Source organism: Glycine max, chromosome 17, assembly GCF_000004515.6.
Source record: "Glycine max cultivar Williams 82 chromosome 17, Glycine_max_v4.0, whole genome shotgun sequence".
Taxonomy (NCBI): domain Eukaryota; kingdom Viridiplantae; phylum Streptophyta; class Magnoliopsida; order Fabales; family Fabaceae; genus Glycine; species Glycine max.
In genome coordinates this window covers 5,612,995-5,632,349 of record NC_038253.2, presented here as the reverse complement: position 1 = coordinate 5,632,349, position 19,355 = coordinate 5,612,995, and the positions used below count along the sequence as shown (strand labels likewise).

General features: G+C 33.2%; 3 protein-coding genes across 3 annotated transcripts; 2 read left to right on the top strand and 1 right to left on the bottom strand.

Annotated features, from left to right (window-relative positions):
• Positions 1 to 829: 829 nt before the first annotated feature.
• On the top strand, positions 830 to 4,018 carry LOC100305475 (calcium-binding EF-hand family protein). The gene is made up of 6 exons (NM_001248991.2): positions 830 to 979; positions 1,061 to 1,185; positions 1,263 to 1,359; positions 1,458 to 1,567; positions 2,577 to 2,651; positions 3,715 to 4,018. The coding sequence occupies exons 1-6, from the start codon at positions 910 to 912 to the stop codon at positions 3,763 to 3,765; spliced, it is 528 nt and encodes a 175-aa protein (NP_001235920.2). The 5' UTR covers positions 830 to 909; the 3' UTR covers positions 3,766 to 4,018.
• An 80-nt stretch (positions 4,019 to 4,098) lies between these two features.
• Positions 4,099 to 8,064, top strand: LOC102670106 (uncharacterized). The gene is made up of 3 exons (XM_014770058.3): positions 4,099 to 5,623; positions 6,251 to 7,668; positions 7,860 to 8,064. The coding sequence occupies exons 2-3, from the start codon at positions 6,268 to 6,270 to the stop codon at positions 7,881 to 7,883; spliced, it is 1,425 nt and encodes a 474-aa protein (XP_014625544.1). The 5' UTR covers positions 4,099 to 5,623; positions 6,251 to 6,267; the 3' UTR covers positions 7,884 to 8,064.
• A 5,698-nt stretch (positions 8,065 to 13,762) lies between these two features.
• LOC100793495 (putative leucine-rich repeat receptor-like serine/threonine-protein kinase At2g24130) lies at positions 13,763 to 17,479 on the bottom strand. Its single transcript, XM_003550631.5, has 2 exons — positions 14,866 to 17,479; positions 13,763 to 14,349 (listed from the first exon to the last, which is right to left on the bottom strand). The coding sequence occupies exons 1-2, from the start codon at positions 17,408 to 17,410 to the stop codon at positions 13,967 to 13,969; spliced, it is 2,928 nt and encodes a 975-aa protein (XP_003550679.3). The 5' UTR covers positions 17,411 to 17,479; the 3' UTR covers positions 13,763 to 13,966.
• Between the last annotated feature and the right edge of the window lie 1,876 nt (positions 17,480 to 19,355).

The following is a 19,355-nucleotide window of genomic DNA, read 5'->3' as shown; positions in this document are numbered from 1 at the left end:
ATTGATTAATTATATATTGTGTACATATAATTCAGAATGATGGCTTTTGTCCTTGCCACAATAGAAAATTGCATGATTCTAAATTCTCTACGTAGGAGGAGGTATACATTTGCATTGGATACCCCTGTCGGTTCCAATTAACAAAGAGAAATAAATTGGTATTAATTGAGGCCTGCTATGAAATTATAGTACCATTTATACCATCCACTATCAATTTTGCTCTGTTACCTTTTATGTATACAATATTACTAAATTTATTTTACTTGCAAGATGCGATATGAGTTATCATATTCATTGAATCGTTTGTCATTTGATAGTCCCTTGAAAATGGGCTGCTGTTTCCTCATATTGATTGGAGTGATTATAAACATATAAAAATTAACTTCTGAAATTAGATTATCCAAATCAACAATTTTATTGGTCAAATGCAGTTATACAAGGGAAAGGAATATTTACCAAAAAAATACAAGGAAAAGAAATTAAACTTTAAAGTTTCAACCAGACACACCCTGATTAAAAGTATCACGCAGAGTATATAATTTTGGATTTACAAGTGATCAGTACTAAAAATATTGTTAAAATTAAATTTACTAAAAAAAAAAGGTGTGGATAGGGGGGAAAAGAGTGCAAAAAGTAAGTCCCCAGGAAAATAATAGGAGTATATATTGGTTTCAAATTTTGAAGCTGGATCTGATATATGAGCCCACAACATACCCAGAATTGGAATAGATTAGAACATGGAAGGTGCATGCATACGTACACATGTGTTCCGGTTCCACAGGGCCAAAATGGACCTTTTCAAAACTCATTTATGCGGTAGTAGAAAGTTGTTGGGCAGTTGGCGAATGACAATGCAATGCTCGTGTCGTTTTGGTGTCACTGAGTCAGTCTGAGTAGGAAGAGGAAGCCATGGGCAACACATCCTCCATGCTCACCCAATACGACATCGAAGAGGTTCAGCAACATTGCAAAAACGCTTGTAAGTAACCTAATTTCATTTCTCTTTTACTATTTTCTTCCTTCATTCGTCGCTCTTTGATTTCTGCGCGTGCGTGTCTAGTTACGCAACAGGAGATAGTTTCTCTGTACCAACGCTTCTGTCAGCTGGATCGCAACAACTGCGGTTTCATCCCTTCCGATGAATTCCTCTCCATTCCCGAATTCGCCGTCAATCCTCTCTCTCAGGTCTCTCTCTCTCTCTCTCGCTCTAAATTCTTTCACGATTCAATTCAATTGAGGTGTTAATGTTATTAATATTGCAGAGTTTGTTGAGGATGCTGGATGGGTTGAACTTCAAGGAATTTGTGGCCTTCTTGTCCGCCTTCAGTCCCCGTGCCACTCTCCACCACAAAATTGAATGTAAGCTCGTAATTTCAATATCAACATCAAAATTATCACATGGTTTTTTCCTCTACATATCAATATCAAAATCATTTCACTCTGCTTCTTTTTTGTAGTCATTTTCAAGGTCTATGACACCGATTGCAATGGAAAAGTTACCTTCCATGACATGTTGAGGGCTTTAAGGGATTTGAGTGGACCCTTCATGTCTGAGCAACAGAGAGAGGTCACATTATATAATTACTACTTTCTTTTGCTCCTGTTATTTAATTTTGCTTTTCTTCTCTCCATATATTACAATTTAATGCTTGTTTGCTTTGACAAAAAGTTGGTTTTACAAATAATTACAAAGTTGTTTTCATTTTGTTTTTAATTTCATTTCGATGCACTGTGAGTATACAAAGTCTTACACTACCAACTATCAGAAGTCATCATTGATTTGACTTTTAATGTAGTTTGTGATTCAATGACAAGTATATATACTATTTATTCTTTTATTTTCTGGTCTTACTGATTGTATAGAAAATGAAAGCTTTAACATGATGTTTTTGTAATTATTTGTACTAATGTGGTGTGCAAACATTTCTCAAATCTTAGAGGCTCTTAGCCTTTCACTGTCACCTTCCCAGTCATATACCAAACACAATGCTTGTGTTCACTTATTATTCTGTCCCACGTCATATCAGGGGAAACACTTGACCTGCCACTGCTCACCTTTGTTCTTGAAACCAAGTTTTGGAATTGAATGTTTCAATCGATCAGCAGTGCCAATAACAAGACCCGATGTTGATAAGAGTATGGGCCACGTAAGCTGGAAAACCAAGCAAAAGACAATATGTAACCTCAAGAGATGAGATAAACCTTTTTTTGAAAGCTTGATAAACTTTACAAGGCTCTCAACTTCTAGCTCTAATTGCACTTTTCATCCTTTAAAAATGTAAAGAAGAGAGTGTTTCCTAGCTTCCAAGTTTTATTTTTGTATATATTACCAGGACAAAGACATCTTTATAATTTCTTTTATGAAAAATATAAAAGCATAGAATTGCATCCATGTATGTTTTGTAGTTGAAAATATGTAAATGATGATATTGATGAGAAGTGAAAACGATCATTTTATTGGAGGATCTCAGTTTTGTTAATTTGTTATTTCACATTTCAGTTGCCAAAGATAATGAAAGATGATGTGATCTGCTTACAACAGCATCTGATGTATTTTCTTTCCTTTGTACATACAGGACGTTCTGACACAGGTCCTTGAGGAAGCTGGCTATGCAAAGGATTCTTCATTAGTCTTGTCTGACTTCATGAAGGTACTGAAATTAGCTTGACTTGCTTCACTAGAAATCTTTAGTTTAATTTATATAATCATTTTGATAGGCAATTAACAACTAAGGGATAGTGCATTGAGTCCGTTCATATCTATTATTCCCTCTATCCCTAATTATAAGACCATTTTTAGAAATTTGTTTGTCCTTTTTTACAAGATACTTTTCTAATTTCTAGATGCATTAATTATTTTTTTTTTCCTACATACCCTTATTTAATCATTTCCTCTCCAAACATTTAATGAAAAACAATTAAGTGGATAGAGAAATAAGAAAAAAATAATTTTGGAATGATAGTACAAATAATTGACAGATTTAATGTGATCAGCGGTAAAGTTGTGCCTTGGTGACTTGTTGGTATGGGTTCGAATCCGGAAACAGCCTCTTTGCATATGCAAGGGTAAGACTGCGTACAACATCCCTCCCCCATACCTTCGCATAGCGAAGAGCCTCTGGGTAATGGGGTACGAAGTAGAAGTAGAACAAAGTTAACTATTTTTCTTAAGGGACGAGAATTAGTTGAAAGTGTCTTATAATTAGGGATGGAGGGAGTATGATCTTACCATTTACTTCAAAGATATGGAAAGCTTTTACCAGAATATGATTTTAATGCTAGTTAGGACTTGAACAGACATTTGAGGAAGGAAATTAAGTAACGATGATGATGTATCGATAATGTCAAATTTATCCTGTTAATTAGTAGGCAGAGTTGTCTATCTGACTGCATATATATATTAGCTTGCAGTGGCAAGGTCTCTTATCTTCACCTGCCAATGTGTTAAACCAACAGTAATATCTTCATTTGGACCATGGGTCATAATTAGCACAAAACTCATGCTTGTCTTGGCCAATGGATATTGCATTTTCACACTGATGACTGTCTGAGTGTCATAGCCCAGAACTCTAGCTCATGATTGTTTGAGGGTCATACATTTTCATACCCATGCTGGTTTTCCACCATGCATACTGAACACTGCTGTTAGCTTGATATTTGTTAGTTTGCCATCTTTCATATGAACAATGCTTGACCATCCCCTTTTGCTGATAGATTCTTGGCAATTCGGGTTTGAAGATGGAAGTAGAGGTTCCGGTGGATTAGAGTGAGGATAATACAATTCCCTTTTTGAGTTTTCTTTTTTCTTTTTTTTGAGGATAACTTTCCCTTTCAGTTTGATGACGGAGGTTCTTGGTTCTGGTATTTAGTTCTTCCTCTTAATGGGTAAAAGATTATTTGTTCAGTGATTAATTACTGCAAACAAAGTTATGGATTATATAATGTTTAACAAATGCTTTCAAAACTGAATTTCTCTGAAGTTTTTTTATGCTTGATAATTTTTATTTGTTATGAACTAGATTTGGGAGATTTTATTTCTCGTGACCGACTTAGGTTTTTGAAGTAAGTTCGTGTCTTTATTTATTGATACCTCATTATATTTACAAATACCCATAGCACTTGTCAGGTAAAATTTGCAATGCAAGTTTTTACGATAAGCAATGTCATAGTTACTGCATAATTCGCTCACTCAGAGGATTCGATAAAATAAGAACGACAGTATTAGAGCTACGTAATTTTCAATAGCATCACAATGTTAACAGGTTTATTCGTCTAATGAATTTCAAACATTAATTAAGTATTAACAAGTGGTCATAATATTGGATAAATTAAATATATGTATTAAATTTTTAACTTTTGATTTACGAATATGTAACTCCTGTTTTCTATTTTAATTAAGAAATAAAAACCTTCTAAGCATGTTCCTGACTAGTTTTTTTTTTTTTTTTTTTATCAATACATTATCTATTATCATTATTTAATCGCAGAAGCTTCCGTCATCAGTTTGTGGGGTCTGCAAGACTCTCTTTTTGTGATCCAAAAAGTAAATAAAACTTATCTCAATATAATGGACTGAAAAAATTGATAAACTAGCATTTGTGAAATATAATGGGCAAAAAAAATTGGTAAATTATATGTCCTGACCAGAAAAAAACTTGTAAATATCCATTGATATATTAATCATACAAAGTTAATGATTTGCAAAGTTTTGCCAATTCTTATCGAAATAGACACGTACTTGTTATACACTAACATTTCACATTTTTACGTAACTAATAACATCATTTAATTAATCGTGTTATACTAATAAAAATATAATTATTTTGATGTCGTGGGTTACAACTAGTTTCTTTTCAATATTGGACCAACGGCAAATGAAAATATCCGTAACATGGTGTTTAAGATGTGAACTAATAATTCTGTTAAAAAAAAGATGTGAAATAATTTGTTAAGTGAAATAATTAAATTAGAAGTTCAGTATCAAGCTGCTTATATATAAATTCAGCAAAAAAAAAAAAAAAAGCTGCTTATATATACTTCGATTGACGGAACAAATTGATTAATTAGAATTTTACGCCTTATGAAGTAAAAAAAAAGAAAGCCTTACCATTACCAAGAATGTGATCTTTTATCTCAATCTGCATATAAGTATAAATAGATATAGTAATTTATTTAGGATAAAGATGACACAAAACCAAGTATTTTGATTTATTTATGTATCCAAGTATTTTTTTTTTCATTTATATATAGAATTTTATAATCATCATCATCATCATCAGGTGGGTCGTGGCTGTGGCTCATTGTAGCCGTTGGAAAGTATGAAGAAACGACCTTTTGAAACAAATATAAATACTAAACGAAAAGAAGGGGCTACCTTATCTATCCATGACGGGCAATTGCGGGAAAAGAAAGAAAAAGGGGCCTACATGGAAACAAACAATCAGCCCCTGAGCCAGACACAATGCAACACAATAATGCCAAGACACAAACGTTAACCAACCATGATTTTGTCCATAACTGTACAACATAACGAAACTCACTCTCCGTTTTTTTCATCATAATTCGGGCTCGTCCTGTTACTGCCTGCTCTTCCTCGGCAAAACTGAAACCCCAACACCCAAAGGTTTGAGATTCATTTCTTTTCCTTGCTTGTGTTGTAAAACCATTAACTTTTCTTTTCCAATATGGATACAGAGAAACACAGGATTCTGCTTTGGAAAGAATAAAAAATAAAATTGCTAGGTAGATTCGGTTTTCAATATACTTTACCTTGTTAGAAATGCGTGCCTGTGTTTTTTGCGGTTATCCAATATGTCGATTTTTCTTACGATTTTTTCTATATTTCCTTGAAGCATTTGTGTTTTTTACCAAAGAAAAGGTTTATTTTTTAGATTTTCTTTCTACTTTGCTTCAATTTATTTGCGATCACCAGATATATATAACCTTGTTCTACTTTCTGATAAAACGTTGTGAATGAATGTAAATATCAAAGAATTGTTTCTTAGCCACTAATAACTCATGGAATAGACTCTCAAAACTTGATATTTTTTTTTCCTTCCCCCAAACATCTATGGTCATCTTCGTAGGTTATATGTATATTATCTATTTACTATGCTAACATACCTTAGAACCGTCATGTTCATTTAATGATGAAATTGATCACTTGGACAAAAAAAAAAAAATTATATCCAACCGTTGTTTCTCTGATGCTATGGTGATCATAAAATTGCAATTGTTATGTTGTGTTCAGGAATAAGTGATTGGTTCATGGCTGAAAGTGATATAACAGCCATGAAGGAGACGCTCCGTGCGCAACAGCAACTTCTGCAGAAGCTGTATGCAGAGTTGGATGAGGAAAGAGAAGCCTCAGCAACCGCAGCCAGTGAAGCCATGGACATGATAGTGCGGTTGCAAGGGGAGAAGGCCGCGGTGAAGATGGAAGCGAGTCACTACAGGAGAATGGCAGAGGAGAAGATAGGTCATGCTGAGGCCAGCCTTGAAGTTTTTGAAGAGCTTATGTATCAGAAGGAGATGGAAATTACTTCTCTTGAGTATCAAGCCCTGGCTTATAAGAACAAACTTCTCACGTTGGGGTCTGATTTCAATGCTAGTGATTTTGAATTCGATGAGGACCTGTTGTTGAGTAGACATGATCAACAACATAATGGAGAAAATGGTCATGCTAGTAACGCGGTAAGAAGGCTAAGTTCACTGCCCCCAATTCCGTTAAAGAATAACTTGAGATCTGCTAGGAAGAGAGATAGATCACCTAGTCCTGTTCCAATTCCAGTTTCAGATATGGTTCCTAACATGTTGGAGAGTGATACTGATCAAGAAGTTTCTTCTCCAAGCTTCGATTTGCCAAGAAAATCGGTAGACTATGGACATGGAACTCTTGATGCATACTGGGACCAGATTCAAAAGTTAGATGAAAAAGTGAAAGTGATTTCAGATTGCAAAGAATCAGGAGGAGAAAAACGTGCCACATTGAGGAGTAGAAGAGGGAGATCGTGCTCAGTGTTTTCACAAGCAAGCACTAAGATAACCTGTGACTTAAAAGATAGAGTAGCAGCCCCTACTACTACTAGTTCAGATAAAGTAAATCACAGTGAAGGTACATCAGATGGAGAAGCAGTTGCTATTCCCTCATGCCCCGGTAATAGTGTCCATGATGTGTTTGAAGTCCCACAAACAAGTCAAAAGCATAAAGCAAGTGGACATGGGAAGAGAAGACTTGAGAGATGGAGTTCAGAAGCAGATAACAGATTGACAAAACCGGATTCGGTGTCTGAGGAAGCCGCCAAATTGCATGTTAAACATGACATGGACAAGCTTAAGAGCATGCTTAGAGGGAATCGTGAGATCAAAATACCTAGCACCAAAGATATGAAGACCATTGTTTGGCAGAAAAAAGAAGGGATGGAAGGGGATTGCAATGCTCATGCTGAGTTTCAAAAGTTGCATCAGAGAATTGATCAGCTTGATAGGGAGACAATCAATGCAAGGAAAGAGATTATGCATGAAGTGAATGGGAAAGAGCATTTGAGGTTGTTGAAGGACATATGCAGTCAACTAAAATTAATTGAGTTAGAGATGAGAAGCTGGAAAACCCAAAAAGCACCACCTAAGAGTAATAAGAGGGATAATCGTTTGGATCCTCTTCAAGAGGTAATGTATACTATAGTGCTTTTTTGCCTTCTTTTGAGAAGAATTTTCTGTTGCATGCAAATATCTCCTTTACTTGATTCTCCCTTATCAAGGCTAGTAGTTTTTTGTTTGATAATATTACATTTGATGATGGAGTTATTTGTATTCTTCTTCACCTCTGAAATAATTGGTTTCCAAATTTCCATGAACAGGCAATGGTGTACTTCTGGTTTTGATCTAGTGAATTCAGAATGACAATCTCAGATATCAATTAACTCGGTGCATCATTAGATGTCCACAAAGAGGATTATATGTGGTATTAGTATAGGCAGGTAGAATAGATCTTCTAAACCGAATTTTAGTTACTGAGAAATGTATATACCTTTTTCATAATTCCATATTTAACAATGTGCACAAGTATGAGTGTGACTTGAAATTCTTGTGTGGTTCAGTATGGTTTCTTGTGTTTTCCCCCCAAAGAATATACATGACTTAGAGGATTAAAAATTTCTAGCAAAATTGATTGTGTATTGTGTTTCTTTTGGCGCTTATAATCGAAGTGAGCGAAAATATATATATTAGTGTCCTGACTCCTGAGCTAGTTAGTCCTTGCTTTTAATTTTAAAATGGAACCTTAATGCTTATTATCTTAACTTGATAAAGAAGATTATGATACTAATAAGAGAAAATTCATGAGATCTCTCACTATAGATTTGCTGCTCTTCTTGCTAATTCTTTGCATGAAAATAGCCATTACGCTGAATTTTGTGGGCGAGTATGTATGGGCTTGGCCCAATATGTTGGTGAGGTCTTGATGCACTAGGGAGGTGGGTAGTTAGGCTTGGGACAAACTATTCCCATCAGGTTAGCTTTGTGGTTAATTGGTATTTATATCAATATTGATATTAATACCGCTTAACCGGGTTGCTATTGTGGGGTAATTTTTATTAAGATTATGTGTTTGTAAGGTACCACTGGTACCAGTTTTATTAATGAATTTTTTTTGCTTATTTAAAAAAAAAATCTTCAAGACTGAGATATGCATGTATAAGGATGGCAAAATGGGTTAAATTTAGTGGACAGGTCATCCCGTTTGACCTGCTATGGTTTTGATTAAGTTACATATATGATCAACTTTATGATTGTGACATTGCACTAATAAAATGATTGTGACATTATATTTATGTTTGAATAATTTTATTTTTATTTATTTAGTGCATTAAATTATGAGTCACCTGTTTTTTTATAAATTTTTTTTAAAAAAATTGGGAGGCTAACTCCCCACTGGTTGAGGGTAGATTAAGTTGGATTAATCCATTTTACTAAGATGTGATGCGTTAGATTGTTACTTTAGGGGGGTGGGGGGAACACCGCAGATGATGATGACAATAACGAAGGAAAAAAGAGAATGGGTGTTAGGGTTAGCTGAGAGATAGGAAGGGATATTTACATCTATTTGGGTCTTAATTTTTAATTATGGGGTGCACTAAGTAAAAAATGGGGGTGCATTGAGTAATTGTCGGATGTTGCCTACTTGCCACTTATGTTTACATAAGGGCCTCAACATGTTCAATCCGTTTATGGTTGGCCTTACTATTGCACCTCTTAATTTACTCTTTTCACCTCCAACTTTTTGCTCTTCCTTTATTATGAAATACTCCCGATGGAAACCTGTTTTTGTTGATTAGTGTACTATACACAATGAAAATATGTTTATGTTGTGTATATTAGTGAAATACACAACGAAAATGAATTTTTTGCAGCCACATGTTGGTGTCCTACAGCCCCGTAAGTAAACAACACACGCAAAGACCTCGAGAGGGCCCTTCACCTGGATCGCAACCTCTAAGGCTTTAATAATCCTTCAACCTAGTAGCTATGACTCGTAGAAGAAGAAAGACAATCATTGAGAGAAGGGAAAAAAAACTTAATAACAAAGTGTTAGTACTATTTGGAATTTAACAGAGATATAAAAAAAATTACAAGATTTTTAAAAGTGGGTGTAAAATCTGTCAGAATAATTTATTAGAGACAAAATTTGACAAATAGTAAAAAGTAGGGATAAAAATTATATTTAAATAAATGTGTAAATTGTACACAAACATTAATTTCAATTTGGTCTAAAATGAAAATCAAACCATGCTAATTTGGTTATTCAAAGTTATAATTATAACTTGAACTAGTTTCAAGACAATCTGAAATATTCTAAAGTGAAAGAAAATGAAACTTAATTTTGATGAAATGTAAAGAAAACAATCAAATTGCAAACATGAACTTCAAAATAAGTGTAAATGAAAAGAAAGTATTCAAATTGAAAACTATGAAAATGTAGAGTGGAATTAAAAGCAACTTGAAATTTAAAATAACTTAAAACTTTAATATTGCAGAAATTTAAAGTGCTTGTAGTGTAAATTGCAACAAATTAAGTATATACTTGAAAAGCAAGTAAATGTTCTAAAAAAATAACTTTGCCAGAGTGTTAAAACTGCTTGAAATTTAAAGTAGGAATTGAATGAGTAGAAGAAGAGGCAATTGAAAGTAAATAGCCTAATGTGATTCACAAAAGTAAATAAAGTTGCAGGGAATTGAAAATAATTAATTTGAAACTTAAAGGAAGAAGTGCAAATAAGAATAAAGAACTTGAAATGCAAAAACTGGAAAGTAAATCAATAGAAGAAGTAAACAAACATAAATTAATTTAATCACTTAAATTTCAGTTTGGCTAGAAATATACACATGATATGACTCTTTGTATCAGTAGTTATTGATGTGTGAAGCATATTTTGATGGTAAGGATGTGTTTGTATAATGTATTTTCAACGACGGAAAGTGATTTATATGATTTATAATTTTCTTTCTCTAATTGTCAGTTTGTCAAGAAATCTGGCTTGAATTCTAGCATCCTTGTTTAGAATCGTTCTTCCTAAAAAAAGTTAATTGATATACGAGTGTCAACTTAAAAATTTTAAGTGTTGAAAACATCACTTTAATAAAATTGGGAAAGTTTGATTCTTTGAAAGACCGAGATAATTAATCAGTAGTTTTGCATAAATTAATCATGTGCATAGATACCTAACTCAGTCTCTATTGATCGATATATAAGGTTTTCCGGTGGCATAAAGAACAGGAGCAGCTAGGGCCTAGGAACTGGTGCATGCACCTACTCCTTTTTTTTTTTTATTTGATCCAACTTGAGACTGAAAGGACTCAGCAACATTTTATAAACTACAGTTTTAAAGCACACAATGAAGATTTAAAATGAATCAACCTATGAACGCGAAGATTTAAAATGGTAGGGTATCGTGAAAATATAATTAAAGCTTCATGAATTGAATAAGGGTAAATCCAAATGATAAATTTCTTTTCTGTAGGTCACCAATGACTACTATTTCAAACCACTGAAATGGCCATAGAAGATGCGTGATACACATGGATTTGGCTGCAATGGTAAGGATTAAATAAGGTAGTTAAACAATCTATAAAAAATTGTAATAGTGGTTTCTCTAAAGCTAATATGACTTTTTTTTATATATATAGAAAGTAAGTTAATATGACTTTACTTGGAGGATTATTGGTATTTTACCCGATAGAATTTTGTACAAACATCTCAAGTATCTATCTCCGACTACAAATGTAATACGGATCAGGCCTGCTGACTGCTACCATCTATATCTTACCAACCTTGGACATTAATAAGCAATATCCTTCTTTGAAACTGATACAAGTGTATGAGATTAATTAATTTTCGAGAAATATATTAGTAACACATCTTTATTGTTAGTTAAAATTTACTTATAAAATTATATAGTACAGTTTTCACACCTTTATTAACTACTCTACTTAATAATTTTTTCTTGAAAAATTAACTAATAGAAGAGACATTTTCATGGACAAACGTGAAAAAAGAAGTGAGAATTAGAAACCCCATGTATAGAAGTTAGTTTTGCTTCTGTTATAATGATGGAATAGGGAGATAGCATTGTGCTTATTGCAGAAGAATACGTGCGCCTCTGATCTAATTCTAATACCGTAATCTTTCTCCAAGTACATCCTTAGTACAGCTTTTTACTTTTCATTTTAATTGTTGGTGTTTCCGAGAGAGTATGTTAGAAGAAATTTATTATATGTCGGATGAAATGATGTTAGAGTTCCTTCGATTAGCAATTTATTCTTCTAAAAAGGAATTGAGTTGGGTGTCATTTTGGGCATGGTTCAAATTAAGTTATTCTTTTTTCGGTCGCTTTTGCTCCATTTTAAGGTTTTATAGTGATGTTTGTTTTTATAGAGAGAGATAAAAAAAGAACCCTAAACACTTCATCGACTACTCATAATTGCCATGGGCATGTGACGGAATTGAACGTTGGAAAAATAACACAACCTCTTTAAAGACCCCACGTTCTGGCTCTACAAGTGGAGGAGTGACCGATCAAATAACATTGAAAACTTTTTGTATGTGTCCTAATTTTTAAAGAATTATCTAGATAGTTGAGGACTATTAATTATTTATGTTTTCAGCTTATCCCTACATAATATGTACTATTTCAATTATAAATATAAGAAAACAAATTTATTTTCATCTTAAACATAAACAAACCTCAACCGTTTTCATTTTATTTAATAAAATAATCTTTAAAATATTATTCATTTAGTAAGAGATCTAGACTCATAATATCAAATTCTAATAAATGGTTATTTTAAAAAATATTATAATATAATTAAATTGACCAAATTTAATAAAGTTAATCAACTAATTTTATTAATGAATATGAAATTAGTTTTTTTTTTTTGTTATAAATGAGATGGGACGAAGTATTATTTAATTAAGTTATTCAATTTTTTAAAAAAAAATACTTAATTAAATGTCATGTGATGATTAATTAAGAATATATGATTTAGGACCCTTATAAATCTCTCTTGATTTTCATCCAATACAAATCTTGAGAATTAACCAACCCTAGTTTTTCCCATATAATCTCTAGGGTAATCTAAATTATTAAATATTTATATTATAAAATAAGTTTTTCTAGACCATATATTTTTTTTACTGAAAAAAATCATACTTAAGTTGAATAGGAAATTAAGTTTAACTAAACTATAAATAGTTAGTCGTTTGAAATAGGTTGAATGTGGTCTTGGAAAGTCAAAATCCTAATTAATAATATGAAGATGTTGGATAATTTGATTGTTATAATAGTTAAGACTTAATTAAGACCATTTCATTGATTTTGCCGTCTATCTTTATAATGGATAGGCCAGGGTTTAAGTAGCAATGCAATATATGGGTTGGATGATGTTATGTTGTTGATTAACAACGTGGGAATCTTGTACCCTTAAGTGAGGTTCTTGCATGTAGATTCAAAGCTCTTGAGGAATCAAATTAAGGTGAATATCGATGGAACTGTTGCAACTTATAAATTTTGTACCCTTAATATTGCTTTGAACTCGAGGTTAGCAATATATAGAATGAAAAAGTTGTCAGGTATAACTACTTTTTTTTTCTTGCATTGAGTCTGGTTTCACAATAATTATTAGACCCTTTCTGAGCGAGCATTAAAGAAAGACTAGCACAGCAGTAGACGTGCGTACAGTGTGAGAAATTGTTGTGCCAATTGGCTTCAAGTCTTTCTTTTCTTGAGACACGGTGACATTTGAGTGAATAGTTTAAGATATGTTAATTAAGAATTTATCATATCCTTATCGTGATATGACCTCATATTAATGAATAACATGATGATGATGCATGTGATAAAATAGGTCAAGTTGCGTATTTGTTTAAAATTGTTTTCCAGGGATATTCTCTCGCTTCATGTTAATATATCTTGCTTCGGACTTGACCTACCGACGCAAACAATCATGGCAAATTGGTTTTCTAGTGCTAAAGTGATCTGTGCAATCTGAATAGGATTCATGGATGTGGCTTCTTTTTCTTTTCTTTTCATCAATGTCTTCTCCATAACTAGTTTAACTACATAAAAAGGTAGCCAGAAAGTGAAAAATATATATGTATATATATATATATATATATATATATATATATATATATATATATATATATATATATATATATAATCAATTATCAACTTGATCGTTTAAAATAAAAGAAGTGATTGACAAATTCAATAGGAACATATATATTGACCCGTATGTTTCACTCAATCAACATTACAACACAAATATTTCAACGCAACTCCACCGAATTTAAATATAAAAAATTGACTATGATACTTGAGATGCTAATTAAACTTATCAAAAAACTTATGACATTAGAATGTGTAACAAATTTAAGAGTTTTACAGTTACAAGGGATGAGAAAATTGAACTATTGATGAGGGGGCAAGTTTGACTTAGTGAGGTTGTCCTTCAACCTTTCCATCTCTTGGGCTATATCGTGCATGGTTGGTCTTGTTGAAGGATTGTACTGTGTGCATACTAGCCCCACCTCGACGAGTTCAAGTATAACATCTTTCCAAATTTTAACACGATGGTTTGGCACGCCACAATGAGAGAACCTATGCAGTGCTTGTTCAACAAAGTTTTCAAGTTGGTGTTGGTGTGTGTATTGTTTTTTAATCCAGTCACACAAGCTTGAGCCTTCATGGCTGAGTACATCTGTGGGGCGTCTACCTGAGACCATCTCCAACACAAGTACTCCAAAACTGTAAACATCACCCTCAGTTGAAACATGTTTTCCCATTCCGTATTCTGTGTCCAAGAAAATGGAATATAGAGAGAATAGTGAGTTCTACAGCACATGCAAAACTGTTTGATAAATAGCAATTATAACACAAAAAATAACAAAGTTCAATGGAAAATATTTTCTGTATTTCTTTCTTATTTTTACTTTTAATAAAATATCACTTTATTTTTATTTTCAAATATTTGCATGTGAAATGGAGAAAAATAACTTTTTTTTTATTGTTTTCACTTTTCTTATATAAATCTTTAAAAATATACAGAAGACAAAACGAAAATAATGTAACATTTTTATAATTAAAAGTGAAAACTTAATAAAAATAGAAAGTATTTTTTTGGAACCGAACAGCCCTTGAAAATTTTCTTATCATCCTTTTTCAGATCAATTATTCGGCTTGGAGTTTACCAGTTAAAAGTTATTATAGAAAGTGGTTCATAGGCCAAAATTTCTGAAAAATATCATCACATAATAGTCATGACCTTAGTATAGAAAAAATATTTGATGAAAGTTCATAAAGTACATACCAGGAGCTATGTAACCAACTGAGCCACATAACAAACCATGTGTTGAACTGAAAGATGCTGAGTCACTGGTGGATGTATTCTCATCACTTAGTACAAGCCTTGAAATTCCAAAATCAGTAACCAAAGCTGTCATATCTTCATCAAGGAGTATATTGCTTGGCTTAAGATCACAATGCACTACTTTCACTGGAGAGTAATGGTGCAGATAGGACATTCCCTCAGCTACATCACTGCAGATTCTTACCAATTGAACCACATTCAATCTTTGGCTTGGATATAGATGTTTCTCAAGGCTACCATTTGGCATCAAGGGAAAAACAAGGGCATTAAATTCTGGTCTACAACAAATTGTGATGATCCTTATTAAATTTCTGTGCCTTATCTTTTTCAGGATCTGATATTCCCTTCTAAAGCTCCTTGAAATCTCACCATGTGTTGTATCCAACACCTTCACAGCTACTCTTGTATTATCTTGAAGCATTCCTTCGTAGACCTGTCCAAACCGGCCTGAACCAATTAAGCTTGAAGCAGTGAAGCCTCCAGTGGCTTCTCTAAGTTGTTTATATGAAATTCTTGGGTACTTGTGGTCTTTTGTTCCCTCTTCTACATCCTCCAAATCACCTCTTCTAACAACAGCAATTCGATTTCTCAATTTTGACTTGATCGTTACCATGAAGTACCTAAAAGGCATGCATAGGAGAGGGGTGCCAAATAGTAACACAGGAATCAACAAGAACACCAAATGATAACCACGTTTCTTGTGACAATGTTGCATGCCTTTAGACCAGCCACAGAGACCATCATTTCCAAGGAAAGAGTCAACGGTAAGATTTGAAAATGCTCCCTTGTTTGAGACTTTCCCTGAGAATTTGTTGAAAGAGAAATTAAGTTCCTTGAGAGAGGAAGACAACTGCATGGACTCTGGTATTTTCCCAGTCAATTGATTGGAAGACACATCAAGTGATCTAATATAGAGCAATTTGCCTAATGAATAAGGGAGAGGGCCTTCAAAGGAATTACCAGAGAGGTTGAGGTACTCCAGTGCTGTGCAGCTTTCCAGTTGTGGAGGGATGCTGCCAGAGAGGTTATTCATGGATACATCAATAGCTAGCACCATGTCCATTTTGCTGAGTTCTAATGGCAAAGAACCATGTAAGTTATTGTTTGACAAATTCAAGTATAGTTTCAAGCCACTCAAGTCTGCAACTTCTTCAGGAATCAACCCCGTTATCTTGTTGTGAGATAAGTCTAAAATCTCCAAATTGACACATTTTCCCAGACTTGGTGGGATTGTTCCAGAAAGCTGGTTGTCATAAAGTAAAAGCCTTCTTAACTGGGATAGATTTGCAAAACTATCTGGTATTGAACCAGAAAGCTTGTTTCTTGACAAGTCTAGAAGTCCCAGATGCTTGATAGCACCAAGGGTTGAAGGAATCTCACCTGATAGTGAATTATTTGACAAATAAATTCTTTCTAGCCTATTCATGTTGCTGAGGCTGGGAGGGATTGATCCATTTATTAGGTTACTGGACAACTTTAAGAAAGTCAGGTTGACAAGGTTGCCAATTTGTGAAGGTATAGAGCCATATATGAGATTTTTTTCTAGGTGAAGTTGTTGGAGGCTGGTGGGAATTAGATCACCAATGTTATGAGGCAGCTTCCCACCAAGATTGTTTCCCGCCAATTCGAGTTCTTGAAAGTGAGATAAATTCACCAAGGAGGCAAAGAAAGGTTCAAGGTTGGTATTACCATCATGGCTAGTAAAATTGTTGTATGACAAGTAAAGGAATTGTAGTTGTGGCCAATTACTTACAATCTTAGAAGGAAGCTCTCCACTCAACATATTCAACTCCAAATCAAGCCATTTAAGCCTGGTAGAGTTTGCAAGAGCTAAAGGAACTTGGCCTACTAGCTTGTTAGACCAAAGTAATAGGAACCTGAGGTCTTTAAGGATACACCCTTTATTGAAGGGGATTTGTCCCCCTAAGGAATTGTTAGATAGGTCTACATAACTCAGTGAGGTCCCATTACAGAAAAGAGATGGGGGAATCTCTCCCTCAAGATGATTACTTCCCAAGTCAAGGTAGTACAAGTTATGAAGTGAACCAAACTCGGATGGAATGTGCCCTTGAAGAAAATTCCCAGACAAACTGAGTTGTCTAAGCTGAACCAAATAGCCTAATTCCTTTGGAATGTGACCCACCAGACAGTTTCCAGAAAGATCAAGAATTTGCAAGGAAGAGATGTTAGCAAGAGCAGGGGAAATAGTGCCTCCTAGTGAGCTTCCACTGAGATCAAGCTCTATGATCATGTCACTTGCATTGTTGCATCTTACACCTGACCAATCACAAACATGAACACCCGGTGACTTCCAACTCTCTAGAGCGTTTTGAGGGTCAGAAACAATGCCTGACATGAATGAAATAAGTGATTTTTTTCCATTCACTATGCCAGCATTTTCTTTCCCATGAAGTACTCTAGATTGAACAGTGCCCAGGAAGAAAATTAGAAACACTGTTAATCTGAAGATTGTAAACAACAACATAATGGATCAATATATTTTGTCTTGTATCTAAAAGAAGGAAAATAATGAAGAAAATGTTGAAAACTTAGGAAAGATGTACAGTGCAGGATTAGGCTCAATGTGTCTCAATAAAAGGGGAGCACTAAGGATTTAAAGGAATCATTAGTGATGGAAAAAATCTGAAACTTAAACCATGTGCCTAATTGCCGTTGAAGAAGCAAACGAATGTTTGGTGCGTGCCTACGATGTTTGACTTTGAAATTGACGTATAAAGAATTGACACGCGAGCAACGTTACGGGGTGTTTAGCAATAGTGATGCACATGTCAGCATAACAAGATTATAAGTGCCTAACATTAATTTTTTTTTATTAATGAAGATCATATCATATGTCAATTTTGTGTTATGCACCACCATTGCTTCCTAGATTGAGTTCAAGTAGTGCCTGATGTGCTGTTAATTAAAAAGGATAACCTAGGTTAATAGGCACGCCTTATGGGGACTGTGCTGACAATGTTGATTTTGTTTTGAATTGTTTGTTAATTTGTTCATGTCAATTGAAGAGTTCCCATGGCAACTAGTTTGGTGGCGGGACGTGGCGACTTGGCTCCATCCACTCTTGTCAATAGACCAGACAAATCTACAGATCAATATACATATATATATATATATATATATATATATATATATATATATATATATATATATATATATATATTTGTTTTTTTTGCTTTTTTTTTCAATGTCGGCTTTTATTTTGAAATTGTTTTTCAAATAAAATTAAGAAACTTCAAATATGTTTTCTTTACTGATCCGAGTTTGAAGACCAATGAATTCCTGAGACTATTAAAAATTGGAGAAGCATGAACAGTGGGAAAATATTGTTTCAAAATTCAAATAATGTGGTCGATTGCCTCGGAAGATAATCTAGATTTATGTAGATTTTTGTTTCAGGTAACAGGTGAGATAACAAAGAAATAATGCATGCTTAATTAGTAGCGTGCCTTTAATGTTTCGCGCACTCTTAGTTATTTTTAACAATAAAACTTATTTCGGAAAAAATGGTGTTCAAAGAATATTTTTATAAGAATTTATATTAAAAGTTGATATAAAATCAATTTAAAATAAATAATTTTACTTTTTTTAAGAGAAATTACTCTAATACATAGTCTGATAGAAGTATTTCATAAAGAAGTAAAGAACGAAAAGAGAAATATTGTCGTTGCTATCGTAAAAGGAGCATAAAAAGTAACAGCCGAAATAGCAATGAAGAGATGAGACGGCTCATATTTATTATATTTGATATTAGTAAAATCCTCCAGCTATACCACGTGTTGGTTTTCATACATGTTTTGCAAACACTTACATATATAATTAATTAAAAGAGGAACTGTACCAAACTAATATATGCATATTTTAGGAGCATACGTTTTTCAACTTGACCAATGACTATGCCATAATCTGTTTTTTTAAAAATAAAATATATAAGATTGTTTGGAATGTTAACATTTGCAAATAAATTGTAGATTCATAGGCCGAGAGTATATTGCGGGTAGTGCTTTTAATTCATTTTTTTTATCGCATTGCTTGATCCATGTTTTTTTTCCTACAATGCTTAGCCATGTATGAACTAATTAATTAGGTTTCTTTTCATTTGCCTTTGGAAAATGAAAAAAAAAAAATCACGTCCTTAATTAAGTACTACTTTATTTTAAAAGTATTTTAATTAATGAAACATTATTTTAATGATGTTTTGGAAAATTGAATATTATTTTAAATATTAATTGAAGAAAATTAAGACATCATTTGATAAATATGTAAGAATGCAGCAAGACATAATATATGTGTAAGTCTGATAGATTAAATTATATCGGTGTAATTTTTACAATTATTATATCATTTTTATAACTTATATTAAATATGATTTTTATTGATCCAACAGTTAAAGTATATCCATTTATTACCAA